Below are 23542 nucleotides of genomic sequence, written 5' to 3' on the forward strand. Positions count from 1 at the left end.
TTCCAAAAATGAAATTAAAATAATGTTGTTGTTATTATTATTAGTAGTATGTGCAGTAAAACAGAAGCTGTTTATGGTCTATTGATTTTTGCAAGTGATATTATCACTTAACATGGACGTGAGAACCGTTTTTTTTAGTGTTTGTGTTGTGTTTAATTCACCACCATCTTCCATCTGATGAGTCCAGCATGTGAGTCAGTGACCACAGCACTGGGGTAAATCACCAGAGAGGAGTCAACCTCAGTATAAACAGCAATCACAACTTATCTCCTCTGTCGCTGTCACTGCTCCCCCTCCTATGTATTTCCTGTCAGCATGAACTTGGGAACCAGCGAATGATGTATAATGGACCCCCTGTCAGCGCTCAGTCAGCGTGACATTCATCTGAGCGGCTCATCTTGCTCTCTTCCTCTTCTGCCACACTGAGGATTCAAACTCTCCTGCTCCTCTTTTTTTCATTCCTCCTGTACTTAACATTTTTTATTCTTCTCCTGCGCCGGCATCTGACTGTAACATTATTTATGAGCGGCTGAGCAGAATTTGAATCTCTCCAAAGTCAAATCCACACAGGCCGGGGGTGATATTGTAAGATAAGAAGTTTCTAAACATATTCATAGACGTGGTTTAGTGTGTGCTTTGCCACTTTGGGATTCAGTTTCTTGAAGGTTAAATAGGGGTCTCTGAGCGAGAAGATGATTTCACCCTGATGGAGTCTAATAAAAATGTCTTCAGAGCGCATCAATTCTTTTGGGTTTCTTTTTTTATTTCAATAAAGGTTTGTGTCAGATCATACTCCAGAGCTGAATAGTAATACCTCACTATTCATTCAACCAAATTTATCATGTTGCTTAAAGATATTTAGCGCTGCTAAAATATTCTCAAAACAATGAAATGGAGCCTCTTTTTCCAACCAAATGAACCGTAAGTCTCGACTTTTTTCTCACGGTCTAAATGCTGCGGTGTCCAGCAACGTGGCTAATATATGGATTTTTAGAGAGTGAAGAGTGTTATTCTACCAAAATACTGAGCCTCATCACATTAAAGTGATGAAATCACGTTCCATTGACCTTAAAGCCACCATTGTTTTCGCCCGCATATCCACAGCTCTGCCAACAGAGCCGATCTCATGGAGGACCGGAGACGAAAAGCAGCAGCTGAGACCGGCTGTGGTGTTGGAACTGTGGACACAATGGCAAAAACAGCGTATTTAAAGTCAATAAAAAAGATGTGAGGAGTTCATGATACAAGTTCATACATGGCTGAGTTTGTTCATGAGTCAGTCTCCATGCTGGAGCCCATTTTCCAAACTAGTTTAGAAGTGATCCTGGTGCATTTTTAAGACGGGTGCACCACTGGCCTTTCTATGGCGCAAACTGCACCAATGAACAAGACCTGTTTCCCTTCTTAAATTGAATGGGTTCGGCTCATATTTCAGTGCACTCTATCGTCTGGAAATCACCCTTTTTTTGCTTGTTGTTTGTTTAGTTATGTTTTCTAATGATTTAAAGTAGGAGGTGGAATCACGATTGAGGGTAGACAGGCGTGAAACCTGATGTGCAGCTGAGGTTTCATGAAGCAGTGTGCTGTTTTTCAGAGGCCACCAGGTGGCACTGTCTGCTGTAAAGTGTTTGGACTTGAACAATGAATTCAATGAAACCTCACATCATTTCTCAACCTATTTCTAAACCTTGTGGCCTCTGAACACTAGGACGCCGTTTCATCTACCTGCTATACTGTTTCATGATACCTCATCTACCCATCAGTAGTAGAACCTGACCAGGACATCAGTTGAGCGGAGAGTGTGCTTTAGAACGTGTGTTTGGATGACGTCCATTTTGAGTGCAACATCTGCACTTTATTACACAATAATGCACTGCATCAATCTGAATGTAATGCCAGACCGCTGGCTAACAGACGTTGAAGTTCTGATATATATTTTTTCCAAGCGTCAACTATTGAAATGCAGTGGAGAACCCTTTGTTAAATAAAGTCATTTTTGGATTTGGATAAAGGTCAAAACAGAAATGACAGAACATTCATTGGTGTCACTTGCAGACTGGTGTTTTATCGACACTGACTGACTTGAATGGATCCGTGAAACACACAGGCAGGCACACACAATCTCAGTCTCTCTTTCACACCGTGACGTGACGCTGACTGACACAAATGGATTCAAAACGTCAGTTAATGATTATAATTCATTGACGCATTGTGAAACCTATTCTAAATGTAATTCAATGCAGTTATGATTGTAAGCACAGGAACCACTGTCAATCAGTTTTTACTCAGGAAAAGTGCTTTAAGTACACGAGCTACAGATGACAGCGGCAGTCCTTACCGACGTGCTGTGAGAAAGTCGTGTGGGAAAACACTCCAATGTTGGACAGAACTTTACACGACTCCCAAGTCAATGCGCATTCATTTGCTTTAAAATGTGAATGCACTTGATGAATGGTTTTTTTGGTTTTGTATTTTATTTCTTTATTCTCATGGAGCCTTTTTTCAAATCATTATTTTGTTTTCCAATTAATTTCTAAATTAATAACTTTTCTATTTTCTTTATTATAAATGAAACTAATATTGTAGTATACTTTCCTTATATATTTACAAGCTATATAACGTCAGTTTTACTTTTCCTTCTTCACAGCAGAAGTGTTTTGAACTTCAGACTGTGATGGGTTGATGAGGCTTCATGAAACAGTGTCCTGATTTTCAGAGGCCACCAGATGGCACTGTCTGCTGTAAAATGTTTGCACTTGAACTACTAACAAACTCACGTCATTTCTCAACCAAGAGCGCCATCTAGCGGCCTCTGACAATTACGACACTGTTTCATCGACCCTGCAATACTGTTTCATGATACCTCATCTACCCACGAACAGAGCATACTAATACTTTTCTTTTTGCTCTACAGTTGTGGCATCATCAATTTTTTTATTACGACCATGTAATTATCCTGCCTCAGCTCGTGTAACTTTATTGTCTACCAGAGGGATTCTCATTTTGGATGGCAAATAAAACACTGCTATATTTTTTAAAGGCAACAGCTTGATGTGACGTGATTGCCACCTGCTGGAAAAAAGTCGACCATTAACATGTTAATTATATATTTATTAAGGTGCTTTAACCTGTGGTTACACATGTTGACGGCCGGTTTGATTTGTGCAGGAAAGGTCAGATGCTCGAGCCGTCCGAGCAGTACTTCTTCCATCGACTGGATGGAGGACGGAACACTTTGCTGGTGCAAAATATCCGCCAGGGCGACGGAGGGAGCTACTCGTGCAGGGCCACCAACAAGGCGGGGTCTGAGGAGAGAGAGATATTCCTCCAAGTCTTTGGTAAAACCACTCACTGCCATTCATGTTTTTGTAACTTCAATCTGCAACAGTTCAAGGTGATGCAAGTGAGTCTGAGTTGAGCAACGTAGCAGAAGGCCTGCGTCCCAATGGAGGCTTCAATAGATCGATAGATAAATAGATACTTTATTCATCTCTATCTATCGATCAGTTAATGCTAACTCCCCTCTTGTCTAATATTTGTCTCTTTATGTTGCATTACATGCAGCCATCTTGCCTTCAACCATATTTACAACCCACTGGAGTTCACAAAATGGATGTCCTCTTGCGTTACATCAGCGCATGAGCTTGTCGGCTCACAATAAAACAATTACAACATTTGAATTTCCCCCAAATATCACCTCTAATGATCCTTGTTTCAATTACTGCAGGCCTCATGGATGTAATTGGATGGATATTTTTCACAAAGCTGCCGGCCGTTTCTCCTATGATCTCCGAGATGGTGAACTCATGAAAGTGTAGCGATGTTTCCCTGCAACATTCTTACAAGAGCAGAGAAAAGCCCGTTTGTTTAAAATGCACATTTAAATGAACAAATTAGTGAAGAGAAAGTGTAGCATTGCACAGTGTTTGCATGGAAATGAAGTTGGAGTTTATTGTCTTGACAGCAGATTCAGAGGTCATTTGTTTAAGATTCAGGTGCACAGACTTTCCCAAGGCTTTGCTTCTCTGACTGCTTCGGTTCTCCTGGTACTAGCTCATAAACTGTTCAAACCATTCATACAAAAAGAAACAGTCATTTTCAGTAGAGATTTCTACATTTTTTTTAGCCAAGTTTCTTGCTGTAGCAGCAGGAACAGAGATAGTGCTTATTGTTCAAGCTCCATCCGTCTTCCTCTTACCTGACTTGCAGCCACAGCGTCAGGATAACATACAACTGCTGTTGGTGTCGTAAAAGTCTACTTCCCCAACGTCGTATTACACCGTGAGAGTGAGGATCAGACACAGCCAGGTGCTTTTTTCCAACAAATGATCACACTTTGAAGGACTGAACAGATGTAAGTTCAATGTCAAACTGTCAATCAGCAGATTAAGGTACGTTCATGCTCCCTTCATGTCGGACATCGGACCCGTCCTTTTCCAATATGTTACCGTCACATGCTTCCATACGCTCTTTACGTTGGTGTTGCTGTTCACCACTACATCCACCAGAAGGAGCAGCCCAGAATCAAACGTGACAAACTCCGAAATGTTTTGAAAACAGAGGCAGTGATGTCGGAGGCAGTGGCCGGTGAGGCTGCCATAGTAAGCTTTCTGTATATTAGTAAGCCTTGTAGAACTGGAAAGAAATACGTGTCATGTTTGTCTAGCTAGTGTACCCAAGTGTGGTGAGTGGTTTTAAATTTACAGAAGACTCGAGCGAGATTAGCAATTATCAAAGGTAAACAATCAGGAGAACTGAGGGCGACGACACCAAAGCGGAGCACGTAGGACAACACGAAAGGAGGGGGAAAAACCTGAAACAGAAAGCAGGTGTAAGAGATACAATCGTGAAAACGGGGACAACTAAGAAACGCACTCCGATCTAACTCTCACGAGGCTGTAGTAAAACTAAGGACGCTGGGTCGTGGTAAAAACACACACACCGACCGAGGGAATAAATACCACACTGGTCGAACTAAATCAGTGAGTAAACAAACACTCAAGACAAAACTATCACGGAGCAGAGAGAAGAGCAAGAGAGAGAGGAAAGGCACGAGAACGAAGAGGAGAACGCGGAGCGGAACAGGGAGATAAACAGGGACACAAATGAGCAGAGTAATCGAGGGAGAACGTACCATGAGATTCCTAAACGGACCATCTGGCAATGGCAAGCTGGAACCCGTGCGGAAGATATCCAAGAAGATGATTAGTGGAATGACTTCCAGCTGCGTTGCCATCAAGCTGCGGGGAAACAGACACAGAGCAAAGAACCGGGAAAACCGGGAGTTACAAAAATAAAATCACAGACAAGACACAGAACATAACAATACGGACAAAATGAACACAGATCCGGATTCGTACGTAACATTGGGCATCAATGGGCCTTTACAATCTTCAGAGACCTGATTAGTGAAGTTTGTGTGCTCGTTGGTTCGCAACCAAACCCTGCAACCTGCCCAGACATCTGGACACCCCAGGTTTGAATGAAACTAACCTTTAAGTTAGATGAAGCTTGGCTTCGTCCTGGCCTGCAGCCTGGCTGCTGTGGAATATCACCATTCGAGTCCAGCAGCAGAAATTCCCTTCACCTTGTAGAGGTCCCCGCAGGACCATGTCAAGTTGTCTGCCTTTTTAGAACCACAGGTCCTTTGTCACATGGAATATCCATCATGAAAGTTTGAGAAGTCCACAGCGTCAGGACAGATCCCTTTCATACTTGCTACGGTGATTTAAATGGGAAGCTAGAGGAGCCATTGAATGTCAAACTGCTGGATACATCATTTACATCTCCTCTCCTCTCCTCCGTCAAGTCCAACCTCATATCACGCAGTTGAAGAACGTGACAGCGGTGGAGGGCAGCGCCGCCATGATCACCTGCGTGGCTGAGGGGGAACCCCTGCCAGACATCTCCTGGAAGAGAGCAAGTGATGGCAGAACCTTTAAAGATGGAGATAAGGTGGGCGCATTCCTCTTGTGTAAGTCACAAACTCAGCTGGGCTAAAATCTGCCGGATTAAGCTATGTAAGAAATCTGCATGGCCAGTTCAGCAGCAGCGACAAATCACAGCGAAAGGGATTATTTTCCCTCTGGTTCATTAATATTAGCTCTATTTTGAATTGTTTGTCTGGAAAATGCAGTCTTCTGGCGAAGGCTGCGCTTGTGTGAATTCCGTGTGTGTGCTGCTGTGTTCACCACAGCTGACCTGCATATCAAGCAGGAGAGTCTTTCAGGACGGACTGGGTCTCCAGACACAGTCTGACAGTGAGGAGGTGAAGCGAGGAGGAGGGGGGGGTTAGTGAGTCATTTTATGAAAGGTCTCCTCTTTCTCTCCTCCTTTTCCTTTAATTCTCTTCCACAAGGACTGCAACAAATTATTAATGGAATCAATAAGTAATCTCATCGTTTTTTTTTCCCATAGACATGTATTGTTGGGATAAACCGCCTCTCTAATGGCTGCGACCTTCAAATGTCAGGCTTATAAAGGTGGTGATAAAACAGAAAAAACTATACACTGAGGCTCCACAAACACGCGCGAGTCAGCACAAGAGGGTTTCAGTTCACACCCAAATCTCAGCCTCACCCACCGTTGGACTTCAGCGTGTTCATGGACTTGGTTACACTTCAGAAAATTAATTTACCTTTACTGAGCTGATGATCATTATTAACCGTCAGTAATGAGTTATGAGCTTGTTGTTTACTGTGAACTTTCAGAGACTATTCCAGGCCAATATTTACTGAAGCTTAATAGGACACTTATAAATGCTCAGTATTGCATGTTGTATACTTGTTTATATGCTGCGATTACATATTTGAATATCTAGTTAATATATAAATAAAAAAATAAAAAATGTTCCCTACTTTAAAGTGTAACTACATATTTATATGAAACAATGTAATATATTTCTCTGTTTGGTGCGGCTGCATCCCACTTGTGTTAGTATTGTGAAAGATTTTTCTGTCTCTGACTTTTGTTGTCTGGGGACTCAAGCAATCCTTCTATCAATGTGGAAAAGTTCATGGGCCAATAACAGTGAAAAGAGATCGCTGTTGCTGTCAAACTGTAAAGTAGTGGTGGTTCGATGAGGTGTCATGAAACAGTACTGCAGAGTTGATGAAACAGCCTCCTAATATTTGGTTTAGAAACGATGTGTGTGTTCAAGTACAAACATTTGCGCCACCTGGTGGCCAGCGAAAATCAGGACACTGTTTCACGAAACCTCATCAACCCTTCAGTACTACGTCATGAAAGGTCATCAGCCTGATGCTACTCTCAAGTGCTTTAGAAGGATTATTCTGTCTGAAATATAACGTTGCTTTCAGAGTCTGGATGGCAGAGTTGAGGCGCGTGGTCGTCATGGAAAGTCCGTGCTGACCATTAGTGGAGTGCGTCTGGCGGACCTGGGTCGATTCGACTGTGAGGCTCTCAGCAGGATCGGAGGTCATCAGAAGAGCATGTTCCTGGATATTGAGTGTAAGTTAGAGACCTTTGTTTACTTTGCCTCAATTTCACAGTCAGAATCAACTTTAGTAACAAGGTCAGTGAGGATCCCACCCACTGGGAAAGTGCTTTGGAATAATGTGCAACGATGAACAAAACATAAGAATGAGTATAATAATAACAGCAACAATAATAGTAACAATAACAATATAGCAACAACAACAATAATAATAATAATATAGTAATAATAATAACACTATAACAACAATAAGAAGAAGAAGAATATATAATAATAACAATAATAATAATAATAATAATAATAGTAATAATAATAATAAGGAGTGCAACATAAATCAAATCAGCTGCCTGTTTGAAGTGTTGAAGTTAGCTCTGAGCAAAAATAGACTTTTCACATACAAGTAAACTGTAAACAAAGTAAGTAAACTGTAATACAGGTTAACTGACACAGTTCCTGCTTGATATCGAAGACAAATCATAGAACTTGAAACAACTTTGAGAATCCTATCCTCATTATTTACCCTCTCAAACCTCATGAATGAGACTTTTATCCATTGGTCCACTTGAGACCAGTGTAGTGCAACATGCCTGTGCTGTTGAGGCTTTGATAGACTACTCTGCTGGTTATGTCTCAGTTTCATCAGAGATGGATGCGCCAAGAGAGAGGAGAGAAAAATGACACGCTGACCTGTAAATGAATGTGAGCACTGTTTTTATCTTATTTAACAGAAGATCAAGTTAGAGAGCTATTCTACAGGAATAACCCCGACTACCACACACATGGCACCAAGGACAGGGTGGCATCACCGTCACTTGACAGTTCAAGAAAAAAACCCTCACATTTCTCAGTGCCTGTTGCTTTTGCCAAGTCATCACCTGCCTAATGAGGCCTGACAAGAAAATCTCCATTTGGGTTTTAAAATGGCAAGCTTCATTATCAAGTCGACTTGTGGCATGCGTGTGCAGATATGGAACAAGCTACGCTGCTATTATTGGGGGAATTACGCAGCTGCAGATGGAGGGTAATGGTGTGAGGAAAGTGAAGTGTAATGCCCTCCTTATTCCCATCTGAGAGGTGTTTGAAACCTTTAGCTTTGCACCGTGACAAACACAGATCCAGACGGTGGCCAGATGTAGCTTTCAGAGGAAAAACACAACCTTCTTGAACTGGCCAAAATTTCTCCACCATTAAGTGTTTGTTTGAAGACGACGGTGTTCAAAACATTCTGTTAGCACTGTTGCTCAGGCTGGACTCCACAATGCTGACTGAGGGCATCTCTGACTGATTCATTTGTAAATGAGCAAAGTGAAAGATCAATTTTTACATTTGACTATTTGATCAATTTCTTTTCTCTTTAGATTGAAAAAAAGGATTTGATACAATTATGTTGTTATGTTAAGTGTTAAGTTAAGTGTTGAAACCTGAATGAGGTTGATAGCTATATGACAGAACAATAAAATAATATAGCAGAACAACGGAATAATGTCCCAGAGACATTCAAGCATAGAATATAGAGGGGACCCAGTACAGAAGCATCCAAACCCTAGTGGTGGGTAGATGAGGTATCACGAAACAGTGTCCTCTTTATGTGGTGTCTGTGATCTTTATGTTCGTCTGTGATTGTATGTCGTGTCCAGGTCTGTGAGAACAGATATTTCATCCATGCTATATGTCTCGTACTGTAGCATATTTGACAATAAAGTTACCTTGAACCTTGAACCTTGAACCTTGAACCTTTTTCAGAGGCCACTAGATGGTGCTCTTCGCTTAGAAATAACCTGAGGGTTCATTGGTGAGTTGTCCAAACATTGCCATCTGGCCTTTGAAAATCGGGACACTGTTCAGTGAAACCTCATGTAGCCGTCGCTACCTATCCCAATGAGACGTACCACCAAGACTGGTGGAGAACAAGGAGGCTAAGACACTGTAGGGCTTCAGCTTCCAGACAGACAAACCGGTGCTGGCTGACCAACTGGACATAGTGGTTGTGGACAAAGAGCAGAAGAGGGCAGTGGGGATAGACGTGGGATCCCAGCTGACGGCAACATCAGGAAGAAGGAACACAAAGTGTTGAGAAGAATCAGGAGTTGAACGGACCATTGGAACCGATGTGGAAGGTCAAGGTCCCTGTGGTAGTCGGAGCACTGAGGGACAGTGGCGCCCAGCAGATCCCAGGAACAACACCTGATCAGTCAGAAGAGCACAGTCCAAGGAACAGCTAAGATATTCCTCAGAACCCTGATACGTCCAGGCCTCTGCTGGGGGACCCAAGCTGGAGAATGACATGGTTCCCACCCAAATAGCATGTGAGAGGCATGAGGCCTCAGCAACCTACATTTCTCTTGTTTTAGACGTGTGGTTAGTAAATTATAGAAAGTGCTGTTCCCTCCCTTAGTCTACTGAAAGTCACAGATTCAAGCATGAATGTTTTATAAAAAGCCAGACTGAGTGAAAAAGAGCCCTTAATAGCTGAGGTGGAGATGGAAAGGACAAACACCCTACAGTGCTTCAGTCTGGTTTTATTGCTCATTGTTGGGGCATCAATGCTGCGCAGACACATGAGGATGAATGTGTCGCTGACAAGTGCGATCTCTGCGGCGCCGGCACCATTTCACCGAGAGGGAAATTACAGAATCTGCCACAGTTCAGTGTCAGAAGCAGTGTTTGTTTACACAGCACTGGCGCCACAACTTTTGCAAACAGGGTCCAGAGTGGGAACTTTTGGCGAGGATGCTGGCTTCCTCACTTCGTGTAAATACCCCCCATGAGACTCGATGTACTCGGGAGTAGCTGCAAATAAATGGAGCCTTGTCGCAAGAACCATCTGGCGTGATTTAAAAACTAAAGCTGCCATTCAAAAGAGTGTCCCACTTTCATCTCCGCTGATCTGTCTGCCACAAACTGGGAGCGAGTGAAGCCCCCGGGAAGAACAAAGGGTGAGGCAGGGTGACAAAGCACTAGCTAATACCGAAATGTGAGCGAGGCATGACAAGTTTTTGGAAAATAGATATTCTAAGTTGAAGGAACAGTCACTCTGGGTCATCCTACTGTACAACTAAATGTGCTTTTGAGAGTTAATGTGCAGTACAAATGACGACATGAAAGGAAAACTCTGAGAACACAGCTCAGAGCACTTTCACTTGAAACTAATGCCCAGAGGCTGGATGTAGATGCTGTACTTTGAAGTCTTGATAGTCAAAAACATACTGATGCACCAGCCAGGATTTTGGGGGGAAAACTTTGGTGGAAAGTCCATAAAGCAAATACTTCCTCTCCTGCTGGATTTGAATGGTGAATGCGCACCACCACTGCCTGCCTTCGCTGGAGAGCTGACAGAAGGCAGTGAAGATGAATAATTACACTCTGAAGGAGAACTTCTGCTGGACTTCAGCCTCCCCTCATCCTGACTGGAGCAGATACATATTTCTCTACGTCGCCGAGCAGATGTATGAAATTATTCAGACGCATCAAAAGATATATATTCCTGCACTCTGTTGTGAGCTGGAAACCAATCTCTTCTTCCTCTGGGTTGAGGCGACTTATGAGTTCATGAGACTTGTTTTGCATATGTGACAAGCCGTAATGAAGTCTTTCTTCGCCGGCTGAAGGCGCATGCATCCCAGACCGTGGAGCTGCCTTGTGAGCTTCTGCAGCTGACATTGGCATTTTAGTGTGCGAGACGCTTCCATGTGCGTTGAAACTAATGATGTCATTTACTCAGTCACCACAGGCTGCGGCATGAAAACACTGACACAGAGCCCGGCATCAATCTCTTTAATGGAATCCTCCAAGTGAACATCGGAGCCGCATAATGCCGCTCTGACTGGACCCAAGGAAGCAGCTCGGCCCGCTTTCATCCATAACTTCTATTTGCCCAGCGAATGAGCGTCTGTGCTCTGCCTCCACATTTACTTTGGAGGGAATGATCTTAATGGAGATTTGCACCCCGGAGCTTCCCTGAGCTTTCTGCAGCTAAACCAAACAACTCGCAGGGTTTCTCCAAAAATAACCAGCCTAAGTTGTTTTTGCAGTGAGAAAAGTGGGGGCCAGGACGGAGTAATGGGTGTCAGTGGAATCAGAACGTCAGAGCCCATTGGTAGAGCTGATCAGACTCAATTGGGCACTCAGGTCGCCATCAGGGTCTCGGCCTCAAGACGGGTGTCGAGACTACATTACTTTGATAAGAGAGATTGGCACAAGTACAAATCAAACTATGAGTAGTCCACCTCCAAGACGAAGGGTGGCGCTGTGACCTCTTCAGTCCGGTTCCTATGATCTCAGAGGAAGAGCAAAGAAGCTGACAGGTAGCAAGGAGCCGTTTTGTCGACTGTTCTGTTGAACTCTGGAGACAGCGATGGTGCTGACTGTTGAACTGGTTTCACTTCAGAGGTCCAGAAGTGGTCTGTCATGGAGCTGTCATCATCGTCAGCACGCTTCCTTGACCAGGTTTTGGAGTTCTGAAAAAAATGAAACATTCCCGAGATTGTGTTCACAAGAATGATAGATGCAGAGTATCTAAAGACTTGCGCTTTTGATCTCTGAAGTGACCCTGGACTATCTTGACTTCTGCTAGCGGTTGCTAACATGGTGATAATGTTTCCTTAAACCAACAAACCACATATTCTAATCTTCTTGTCGACCTGAATGAAGGAAGTTGAAGTTGACGACGTGTTCCCCGTTGCATCAGGTTACACACACGACTTCCACATTGAATAGTTGAACAGTTATTAGATATCATTAGACGGTGATTAGTCAAGGAGTTTGTTTACCTCCGCTACATAGCTGAAGCTCGCGCATCTGAACATCACCCACTCCAGTCATAGTCCAGCTAAATGGCCCTTCTGGGATTCAGTCTGGCGCCTCTGATCAAGATTCATCTCGGCTACCTTTTTGCTGTCAAGTCAACATACATTTTTGAGTTTGGGAAAAGATCTTATCTGGCTATTTGTGGAAAAAAGAGGGACACAAAGAGGTTTTGTTGTGCATTTAGCACGAAAGCTGCTTGCTCAGGGTGATAAACCACAATCTCTTCTGGTCTATTTACCAGACGAACTGCTGAAATTCACCACGCCGAGAGCTGCTGGGCAGGCGGGGAAGAGAGGCTGGATCACCATGCCAGAATCATGTTTTATGTTCCCCAACGAAAGGCAGACTCACTCAGTTCAGTTTCAAGGTGTCGCGGTTGGAATCTGCCAAACCCTAGAAGAGGGGAATGACGCTCATTGGAACATTAACTGGATATGTGACAACAACTGAGAGTAAAGGAGCAGCTTCAACCTTCCAAAACGCAACAAACCAAACATCAACCTCATCCCGCGAGACTCGTTCTCCAGAAGCAGTAATGGAATACTAGAGGAGCGATTAGAGAACATTACCAGGTGGCTCATCTGTCTGGGAATAGAACACCCCTGTAGAAATGACTTTTCTACAGAAATGACTTTTCTACAGTCATTTCTACAGGAATGACTGTAGAAAAGTACAGTCATTCTTTTCTACAGTCAGAAACCTCCCACCAGCCCACAACAGGACATCAAAGGTCTTCAAATCGGAGACCTTTAAGTGCATTAAAGGTCTCCGATTTGAATGAAATTCTTTAGCCTAAATAACTGACTGCTGTCTTCTTTGCATCCTGATGCAGCTTTATTCTGTGTCCACAGACATTCCAAAGTTCCTGACCAACCACACCATCTTCTACTCGTGGGAGGGGAACCCGGTGAACATCAGCTGCGTCGTCATGTCGAACCCTCATGCAACAATGTTGTGGAGAAGGGAGAGGTTCACCATCTCGGCTGAGGGCACCGCTAACACTCGGGTGCACAGCGGAGAGGGAAAGTCCATTCTGGAGGTTTGATCACTATCTATTTTCAGTTTCATATTTTATCTTGTCTTATTTATTTGAAGTGGTGATGATCAGATTAGAGTGATAAAATGCACTGTTTTCATCCATATATTCCAACTTGGTCTTCTCACTTCTCTTCTGCTCATGGAACGTTGAGCTGCTCAGCTGACCAGCCATGTTGAGGTCATCAACCACTAGGATTAGCTAACAGGACTGCAAAGCATCATGGGAACTGTGTAGGTTCAAGTCCCTGTGACTGAGTTTGTGGTTGAGCGTGATGGGACCAATGCCACTAGAACAAGTTTCCACTAATGTTGCAATAACTTTATAATAAAGATAAATGCAGTGGAACCTCTGTTCTCGACCACAATCCGTTCCAGACGGCCGTTTGAAAAGCGAATTGTTCGAAATCTGAATCGATTTTTCCCATTGCAATGAATGGAAAAAGAACTAATGCGTTCCAAGCCTTAAAATAGTCTTTTGTTGGAGTGAATGTCGAGTGTCTGCTGCAGGTGGCTGTTCCTCTATGTGTGTGGCCGCTGCATGTGGGAGGGGTTGCCGAGTGAGTGAGGTCTCTCCAGAAGGGAAGAGGTGCCCGGTGCGTGTCCAGCTCTGAATGTGCGCTTCTGTGCAGTTTGGCTGTGACAAAGTCATAAACCAAGTCACGCTCTGTCCCAGACTGGCCTCATCCCTGTCCCAGCTCCAGCCCACAACAGGACATCAAACCCTGGAGTGAGCGCTCCAGCACCTCCCCTGTGACACTCTACCACGGTCCAGTGTGGAGACAGGAAAGGTTTTACACCTCAATATGAAGAAAAAACAGTCAGTAAATGGAGCTAACGGGACACGCCTGCATACAGAGGCTGCGTTATACACAATAACAAAGCGAGTTGTGGATCAGCTGATCGGTCAGCGCACGTTAATGGTTTTTCCGGCTTATTTCGGGGGCGTTCGAGTTCTGGATTTCGTTCGAAATCCGAAGCAAAAAAGTCTAGAATTTTTTGTCCGAATGCCGATTTGTTCAAATTCCGAGACGTTCGAAAACCGAGGCACCACTGTACTTATTTAAAAAAATCAATTCAGAGTCCTATAACAAGCTATAACTGATAGTCTTCCTTTTTATTTTGTTGTACTTTGTACTAAAAATATATATGGCTCACATGGAATAACATTAGAAAATATGTGGGTTTTTAGGCTCTATCCTGACCCCGGACGGAAAAATGGAGTCAATGTTAAAAGATCCATATAAGGCTTGATTTATTTAATAACTACTGCCACTAGGTGGCGCTCTCATTTCATTGAAGTAGCTGATCTAGTCCAAATGCTTTATAGCAGACAGCGCCATCTAGTGGCATGTGAAAACCATGACACTCTGTCACGAAACCTCATCTTGATGACTCCATGAGAGAAAAGTGGATTGAGACTCTGGCAGGAGTTACTGAGTCATGTTTAATTTCTGACTGACAGGTGACGCCGATGTCTGATCGGGACTTTGGACGCTACAACTGCACTGCTCGCAATAACATCGGCGTGAGATACCAGGAGTTCATCTTGGCCCAGGCAGGTAAGTCATCAGAGCGAATGACTCTTCATCTGGCCTTGGACACCAGCACCAACGCATGACAAGCCACAGCGACTCTGCAGCTCCTGGGATGGTGGCAGGATTATCAGCAGTACACAGGAGGGGCGTTTAACTTTCACTCCCAAGTGCTAATGAGGCAATGGTCATCTCAGATAGTGATGCATCTCCCCAGCCACATTCCACTGGAGGTCCCTGAACTTGGCAGCAGCAGCGAGAACACAACAGGTTCAATTGTCTTCGTGCAGATTGAATTACTTTGGCCAAAACGTCGAGCAGGGACATTTGTTTTTCATCAAGCTTCATTAGCTGGTAATGAAAAATAGCATTTTGGAATTTGTTAAACAGTCAGAGAGAATTTTATTTTGTAACACTCAGGTGTTTCTTCTTGTCTCACTGTTTATTTCAAGCACAGGTGTGATGTATTCACAAGGATTTACATTGGAAAAAATATTCGGAGAGTGAGAGGAATCTCAGGATTGTGTAATAAGACATGTATTCACATCAAATTCAGCTATAAAATCATAAATATAATTTACAAAAGGCAGTTCAAATGATCCAGACGTGGTACTAACAGAATATCGTAGCCATTATCAGTTATTTCAGAAGCTAACATTCATTCGTGCATTACACAATAAGATGTTAATAGGACTGTTGTTTGTCTTTCAAAACATGTTCTGATCGATGCGCGGGACCCGATGCGGACAAAGTTCAATATTTAATGATACACAACAATAAAACCAGAAGAAACCGGTAGATCAAACAAACATAAGTCTGTAAACAGAGAGACAAAACACAATGAAGAGCAACAACAAAAATCACAGAACAAACCAGAAAACACGCGGAAACGGAGAGGGAACAAAACACTAACTCAGAAGCAAAAAGTGAGAACGACTGAGGAGAGCCAATTCACCACAGGAATCGGCGTCGATCTGGCTGAGGTTGCAGGAGTCCAGGTGCTTCTGAGCTCTGACCATGATGACACGCTTGACTCCAGCCGTGTGCCGTAAACCAAGAGAAGAGGAAGAAGTACAAAACCGAAGTTACAAAATAAAAGCAAATCATGACACAGTTGTTTTTTTTTTTTTCCTGATCTGAGCAGCCAAATACCCAGGTAGCAGCCGGATCGGGTTCAGCTACAAGTCATCAGATTCGCATGGGAATCTGACGTGCTCATTGCCTCGGATCCTCCAGCTCCTCTCTGGAATATGACTGTCATATTTCGCCCAGATCTGGGCCTGATGTAGCCCAGATGTTGCGCAGATCTATACCAGATCCTGGCCGTATATTAACTTAATTTTGCTACTCCAGTTCAGATCTTGGCCTCCGTCCATTCTGGGTTCTGGCCCACTGTTCAAACAGTATGTGGACTGGATCTGGACTGGATCCCAGAGTACATCCAGCCAGATGTGCTCTCTTGAGCTCAGGGTATGTTCCTCATCCATGAGTTTCCTTGCAGTGTAACAGGTTGAACGCAACAATTAGACACCCGTCCTTATCTGTTCCAGAAACTATAAGAAGGGACCACTTCAACACTAAGGTTTTTATGTGCTCTTCAGTAAAATGGTTTTATATAATATCAGTGCTCTGAAGCTTGAAATGAGGACACTTGTAAATCTGTCAAGACCTACCTTCCCCTGAGATCATGAGAACCAGAGAGAAACTGATGATAAAAAAAAAAAGAAAAATAGCCTGCGGATGCCATTATTTTACTGTGCTTGGCGTTTAAATTCCAAAACTGTATGCAGTATTTGTCAAGGGATCCTTGTAAATTAATCCCTAAATGCATGGAAGTTTATTTGAAAAAAGAAACAAAAAACAACACAGGATACTCTTGTATCCTGCAAGAGTTTTTTTTTTTTTTTTTGGGATACCATGGCAACAACAGAACATGAGATATTTTCACTTGAGTGGGATGGACTGAAATGAAATCCCCTTGGTTTAATCTGAAGAATATTTTACTTTGATTTATTATATTGTTTAAATAATTGTGTAAAAATGACGCAGTGTATGAATCCATATGAGTTTGCAACTTTCATGAACTGTTGTTTTGTGTCTCCAGATGTGCCGTCAAACCCATACTCGGTCCGCCTGTCTGCAGTCTCACAGCGACTGGCAACGGTCACCTTCATGAAGCCGGATTCCCACGGTGGCGTCCCCATTAGTCACTATCTGGTTCAGTACAAAGAGATTGGCTCTCAGGACTGGAGAGACGTTCGGTCGCACAGTGTTCAGAGTGAGTCTTCATCTTACATTCTGCATTGCATGAGCCTTAACTCCATACGCTTCAGATGTCACCATTAGTGATGGGTAAATGAGTGTCGTGTAAAGGAGGTATCGTGAAACAGTACTGCAGGGTTGATCACCCTGTCCTCATTTTCAGAGGCCACTAGATGGCGCTTTTGGTTCACAAATGATGTGTGGTTTCATTGATTCGGTTGTTCAAGCCCAAACATTTTACAGCAGACAGCGCCATCTGGTGGCCTCTGAAAATCAGGACACTGTTTCATGAAGCCTCATCAACCCATCACAACTCAACTCAATCTACTAGTTTATTTGAACAATGTGATTATGTAATATTTCCGACTTATTTAATGGGTATATTGAGCACACGCCGCCGATATGTATTAATTGACTCAGTAAAACAAGGGAGTGTTCTACTTTGAGGAGATTTAGAACCAAATGTGGGCTCCTGATTCAGAACCACAATCCAAAATTATCACTCATTGTTTCGGTGTTTTTCTCCTCCATCCACTTTCTTGGTCTCAGAAGCTTCAGAGTGAGATGGTTTTAATAGCCTGGTGCCAAGGAAATGATTCGCTGAATGTGTGCCAGGCAGTGAAGTGGCATCGTTTCATCCTGGTGGCCGCGGCAGCAAACACCAGTCTCAGTAAACACTGAGGTATAATTAGATTCCCTAAACTGCGTTGGTCGTGTGGCCAGTGATGTACGCAGCAGCAAACGCACCAGGCTGAGTCAGGTTACCCCGCGCCAGCTTGCCATCATCACATCATTCCTCGCTCCCCCGACTGGGTCTCTGCATGTGGCTAGCAGCGAGGTTTTTGTGAATATATTTAATAATCCGCTGACGGTGAGAATGAGATCGTCTTTAATCATAGATGTTACGTTCGACTGCCGCTGCAGAACTAATAAGGCAAATTATGACTCATCCAGATCTGAAGCAGGTTGGAGGCTTTCGCTTGATTCATGTGTCACTCATTATTTATTTGCTTATTTATTTAAACATACTCATTACTGTCACAAACTTTAATGGATTCTAATCTAAATGAGCTTTTCTCCTCGCGTCCGTTCGGGCTCGGTTGACATCATCTTCCTTTCTCTTTGTGTCACTGCAGCTACTGTGGTTTTGACCGGACTGGAACCAAACACCACGTATGAGGTGCGGGTGGCAGCGGTCAACGGGAAGGGTCAGGGAGAGTTCAGCCACACAGAGTCCTTCCAGACTTTACCCATCAGTAAGTTCCTCCCCAGATTCCTGCCAGGTCCTCTTTCAACTTGGTGATGGTGGTTCCCAGGAAGCGGAAGGAGTCCACATCGGTTCATTTTCTTTTGGAAATTTTCTTATAAATACAAAAGCCTCTTTCACTTTCGCACTTGCGGAAGTTTCACGTGCGATGGGCAGGTGAGGTATCATGAAACAGCAATGCAGTGCTGATGAGACAGTTTAGAAATGATGTGAGGTTTCATTGAATTCATTGTTCAACACTTTACAGCAGACAGTGACATCTGGTGGCCCCTGAAAATCAGGACACGGTTTCATGAAACCTCATCATTCCTTCAATACTGTGTCAATACTGTGTCATGAAACCCATTACTACTTTTCACCCCTGACTCTGGCTGCAGTCACCTGCACTGTTGTCCACTGATTCCCAGGGCTTCGTGTTGTTGAACCGTTGAAAGTGGAAAAGACTCATTAGACAGAAATGAGAGCCTCATATGACATTACATCTATAAGCAAAACGCCATTTGCCTCCCCTCCCTTAGCTACTATTTATTTTTCATTTATTTCTCAATTCTGTTTTTTCATTTCAGCAGTGGATTTGATTCTGATTCTTATATTTGTCCATTCGTCTTCAAAGGAAGCAACATGCTTTTACAAGCCAAATCGCCTTCTGCAACACCCGACAAACACTGGAATTACATCTGGATACTTAAAGAGAATTTTAATGTTCTCAGGTCTTAAACAGGAATAAACATTTCATTAGCCGCATAAACAAGCCATTAAAGTGGCCATAAAAGGCCTGTTTTTATTTGTTGTCTCCTAAATCACGTCATTGTTGCGCAGGAGCTTGTGTTTCACTGATACCAGTCAGTTAGTTATTGCAGCTGAAAACCTCCTGTGACGGTGGTGTCGAGATGTTTTACAGTGCCATTAAAACTTAAACACCGCCATCGTTTTATTAGGATACTTTATTAATTCTGGCAATCTGCTGGGGTGGAAATGGGTGGGGTTGTAAATCCACACGAGACCTGGGGAAAGTTTCCGCTGGCGGATTGATGCGAGAAAAAGAGATGATTAGTGAAATTTCCTTTTAATGGGACTGTAATTCTCCATCTCTCCTTGACCTAAATGCTGGTCTTAGAGCATCTTAACCGCCACTGTTGTTTCACTTGTGAAGCTTCTCTTATCGTGCCTGGCAGGAGAGCCAAGCCCTCCGGCGGTTCACGGCCAGAGAGGTGTGGGTAAGGCCTACAGGCTGGGCCTGGTGAAGCAGGACGACGGAGGGATGCCCATCGTGGAGTACATCGTCAAGTACAAGACAGTGAGTTGTCGTGCGCGTCTGCTGAGGCTTCGCGAGTGAGGCTTCGTGAAGCTCCATGTCCTCATCCGCTCTATGCTCCAAAAAATAATTTAAAAAAATGCAATGTTTTTCAATGTAAATGGTTTCATTGATTGTTTAAATCCAAACATTTTACAGCAGACAGCGCCATCTGGTGGCCTCTGAAAACTGGGACACTGTTTCATGAAACCATAGTCACCCTTAACCCTAACTTCCTTGAAGCCTCCATCACTAGTTCAGTCTTATCTCTCCCTGTTATAACGATGATCGCGATTAACTTTAAAAACTCATTCATGGAAGATCTTAATTTGAGGTTTCTTCAAGTGAAAAATTGTTATCGGAGCAATGTGAAAATTAAATACATCGGGATGTTAAGTGATAAAAAAGTGGAAACTTAAGAATGCTGCCAATTCTGATTCTGCCGTTTTTAATGAGGCCAACAAACACTGGGGCTCCTCTTCTTTAGCTTCTAATCCCAAAGTTGCAAGAGCAGCTTATAGTCAGCAGGTGTGAGCCATAATTAAATGTCGCTTCATTCCTTCTCAGTGCTCCCGTGTCCAAAGGACACAGTAGCTGTTTCGGGGGAAGCTGTCATTTTGACTTTGTCTTTCAAGATGATGAGTCAGAAAATGTGTTCAGAGGCTACAAAGGAACATCATACACTCTGCGGAAAAAAACAGTGACAAACAGGATTAGCTTCTCTTGGCTAAGTCAATACGACAGGTGACTGAGAATTAGCTATAAGAACACCCCAAATCCTTTTACTCATAAGTGGAGGAATCACACTGTCATGGGGTTTAAACGTTGAAGGTGTTTCTCTTTTCCCCTTTTGGAAATACGTCTTCCTTTTTTCTGCCAGGATAAGGAGGAACAGTGGATGACCAAACTGGTCCCCGGAGCCAACGACTTCGCGTTGCTTCAGCCGCTGCAGTGGAACACACGATATGAAGTGGAAATCACTGCCCGCAACGTCAAAGGCCTGTCAGAGCCGACGTTCTACCAGTTCTTCATGCCTCAGAAGCCCGACATCACAGGTGACTGAGACTTCTGTTCCTTGCGCATCACAGAGTTTTGAGACTGTGGTCTCATTAGGATCAAGTGGAGAAAAGGATCTAAGTCACTCGATCCCAGAGAATTGATCCCCATAGGTATCACTAAACAAGGCACTCACTCATTTTTCAATTCGGATTTCGAACGAAAACCCAGAACTCAAACGCCCCCGGAAAAACCATAACGTGCACGGACCGACCAGCTGACCCACAACACGCTTTGTTATCGTGTATAACGCAGCCTCTGTATGCAGACGTGTCCCGTTGGCTACATTTACTGACTGTTTTTTCTTCATATTGAGGTGTAAAACCTTTCCTGTCTCCACACTGGACCGTGGTAGAGTGTCACAGGGGAGGTGCTGGAGCGCTCACTCCAGGGTTTGATGTCCTGTTGTGGGCTGGAGCTGGGACAGGGATGAGGCCACTCTGGGACAGAGCGTGACTTGGTTTATGACTTTGTCACAGCCAAACTGCACAGAAGCGCACATTCAGAGCTGGACACGCACCGGGCACCTCTTCACTTCTGGAGAGACCTCACTCACTCGGCAACCCCTCCCACATGCAGCGGCCACACACATAGAGGAACAGCCACCTGCAGCAGACGCTCTACATTCACTCCTACAAAAGACTGTTTTAAGGCTTGGAACGCATTAGTTCTTTTTCCATTCATTGTCATGGGAAAAATCCATTCAGATTTTGAACAATTCACTTCTGGAACGGATTGTGGTCGAGAACCGAGGTACCACTGTATTTGTCAAAGCATCTTTGTGGGGAGCGCTCAGTGCCATGACCCTTGCCCCAGCCGCTGATCCTGAATGAACCATCCAAAACCAAGACTCCAAACCACAGTTAAACCCAATTATAATGACTTATTTCGAAGCCCTCGTCTCCAAATTGAGCCGTGACCTTTTGAGGTCCAGCAAAAGGTCCCCGCAAGGGAGTGTTTTCCCCAAATTGAGTAGGATAGATCTGCTTGAGCACACACACAGACACAGGTTGAGAGAAACTCCATCTGTAATGACTATGAAGAGAACCAAAACTAATGATAATAATAATCACCGTTGTCAGTAACAAGCTTCATCGGTTCACACATCCTCACTCTCGAGTCTCTAAAGACTCTCTCTTTGCAAAGAGGTCTGTTTCAACATCCTCCAGCTCATTTACCCACACGGATGCAGAAATATAAAGACACTTTGAAGTTCATGTTGCTGTTCCACTTTGAACCGGAACACACACACACACACACACACACACACACACACACACACCTCAGAGGACAAACATGCTTCCTGATCTGCAGCGCTTCTTTCATTGCTCCCGTGTGCACGTGCCTCTGCAGACCAGAGTGGAAATAAACAGGACAAAATGCTGCTGGTTCTCCTCGGTGAACATTCCACTTCATCCATTTCTGATGGGGGGAGTTGTTTCTGTGCCACCCAAATTATACCTCGATCCCAACTCACACACACACACACCTGAGAGGCGCCAGGCGGTGAAGCACGTTGTTGCTGGTCGATTACCTGTCCTGTCTCGTTAGCAAACAGCAATGCATGATGGGAACGTTCCCAGAGAGAGGAGGGATGGTTAGAAGTGGAGGCTCTGAATGAAAATGTCAGTGATGCACAGCGTCAGGATGGAGAAATGGTCAGCAGTAAGTCACAGTTTGAGCTCTGTCGTCGAGCCAATCCTCAGTTTACACAATCACATAGATACACAATCGTAGTTAGACTTCATTCATAAACTGTAACAACAGATACAAGTGATGCTTGTAAGTTAAACGCAGACCACATCCACTGTCACGCCCCCTACAGCCTGGAAACTATGGCGGTAGTCTTAAAAATGTGAAGGCCACCTGGTGGATCCTATCAGTGACGCGTACCTGGATCATGCCACGGAAGTCACCTTGTGCAACCGCACCAGCTGCACAAGTGATTCTTCCTCAGGTGACCGTTGTCTTCCTCCTCAGCGACTTTTACCACCAAGTTGTACTTCCTTTATTTTGTACTCAGTCGTTTTTCCTGTTTGTTTTTCCTTTAATGTATTTGAGATTTTGAGAGAATGAGTTCATTCATTGATACATTGAAGCAAGCATCACACTCGCCACCTACTGAGCTCTGAAATGAAGAGATAGTTTCAGCACCTCACTAATGATCAGGCGAGGATGTGTCTGTGTACCAACAACATTTTGATCTCAGCACCAGACCGATCTGCTGCTCAGTCTATACTATATATATATATATATATATATATATATATCTAGGTTTAATAATCAAAGCCCCTGCTCATATTGCCTCTGCAGCACAATTCGCACTGTTACTGAACGTGTTTCCATCAGTCAAAAACACACCAGTCGTCTTTCCCTTTTCACTTCCTTCCCCTTACAATCCATGTTTCATTTCCATTTCCCTCCCAGAGTCTGCGTGCGGGTGGCTCCTTCTGTGGCTCTGTTTGTTGATGCTCTCTTCATTTCTGTCCTGGCTGTTTTCCCTCCTTCATTCTGCGGCTCATAAAGATCCTTGATTGAATCTTCCATCAGAGATTTGCTTTGATAATCTCATTAAAGATGGAATAAAGTGAAGATAGGTCTCATGACAACCTTCTCTGGAAGTGCTGTACACTCAACAGAAAAATCTTTATCACAATCAATGTCATTGTATGAATTTAAGTTGTTCATTTCAAAGCGGCGGCTTAACAAGTGACAATAAAAGAACATGCACAGACTCTGAAATAGATGTGCGGTTATCTGCTCACCACTTTCCTTCTCTTCTCTAGGGGGCGATAAAAGTAAATGGGGCTGTTGTGTAATCGACAGGGTCC

The 23542-nt window shown here is 43.7% G+C and overlaps 1 protein-coding gene across 2 annotated transcripts in view; it reads left to right on the forward strand.

Moving 5' to 3' along the window:
- Positions 1-23542, forward strand: part of LOC128752463 (neural cell adhesion molecule 2-like) — a 215979-nt gene that overhangs the window by 178244 nt on the left and 14193 nt on the right. For both annotated transcript variants that reach the window (XM_053853691.1, XM_053853690.1), the window contains exons 7-15: positions 3169-3338; positions 5810-5955; positions 7320-7470; positions 13114-13301; positions 14763-14859; positions 16937-17110; positions 18231-18350; positions 19537-19658; positions 20536-20710. In XM_053853691.1, the coding sequence (XP_053709666.1) occupies positions 3169-3338; positions 5810-5955; positions 7320-7470; positions 13114-13301; positions 14763-14859; positions 16937-17110; positions 18231-18350; positions 19537-19658; positions 20536-20710 (1343 nt within the window). The remainder of the gene's footprint in view (positions 1-3168; positions 3339-5809; positions 5956-7319; positions 7471-13113; positions 13302-14762; positions 14860-16936; positions 17111-18230; positions 18351-19536; positions 19659-20535; positions 20711-23542) is intronic.

Source organism: Synchiropus splendidus, chromosome 1 (assembly GCF_027744825.2).
Source record: "Synchiropus splendidus isolate RoL2022-P1 chromosome 1, RoL_Sspl_1.0, whole genome shotgun sequence".
Classification (NCBI taxonomy): Eukaryota; Metazoa; Chordata; class Actinopteri; order Syngnathiformes; family Callionymidae; genus Synchiropus; species Synchiropus splendidus.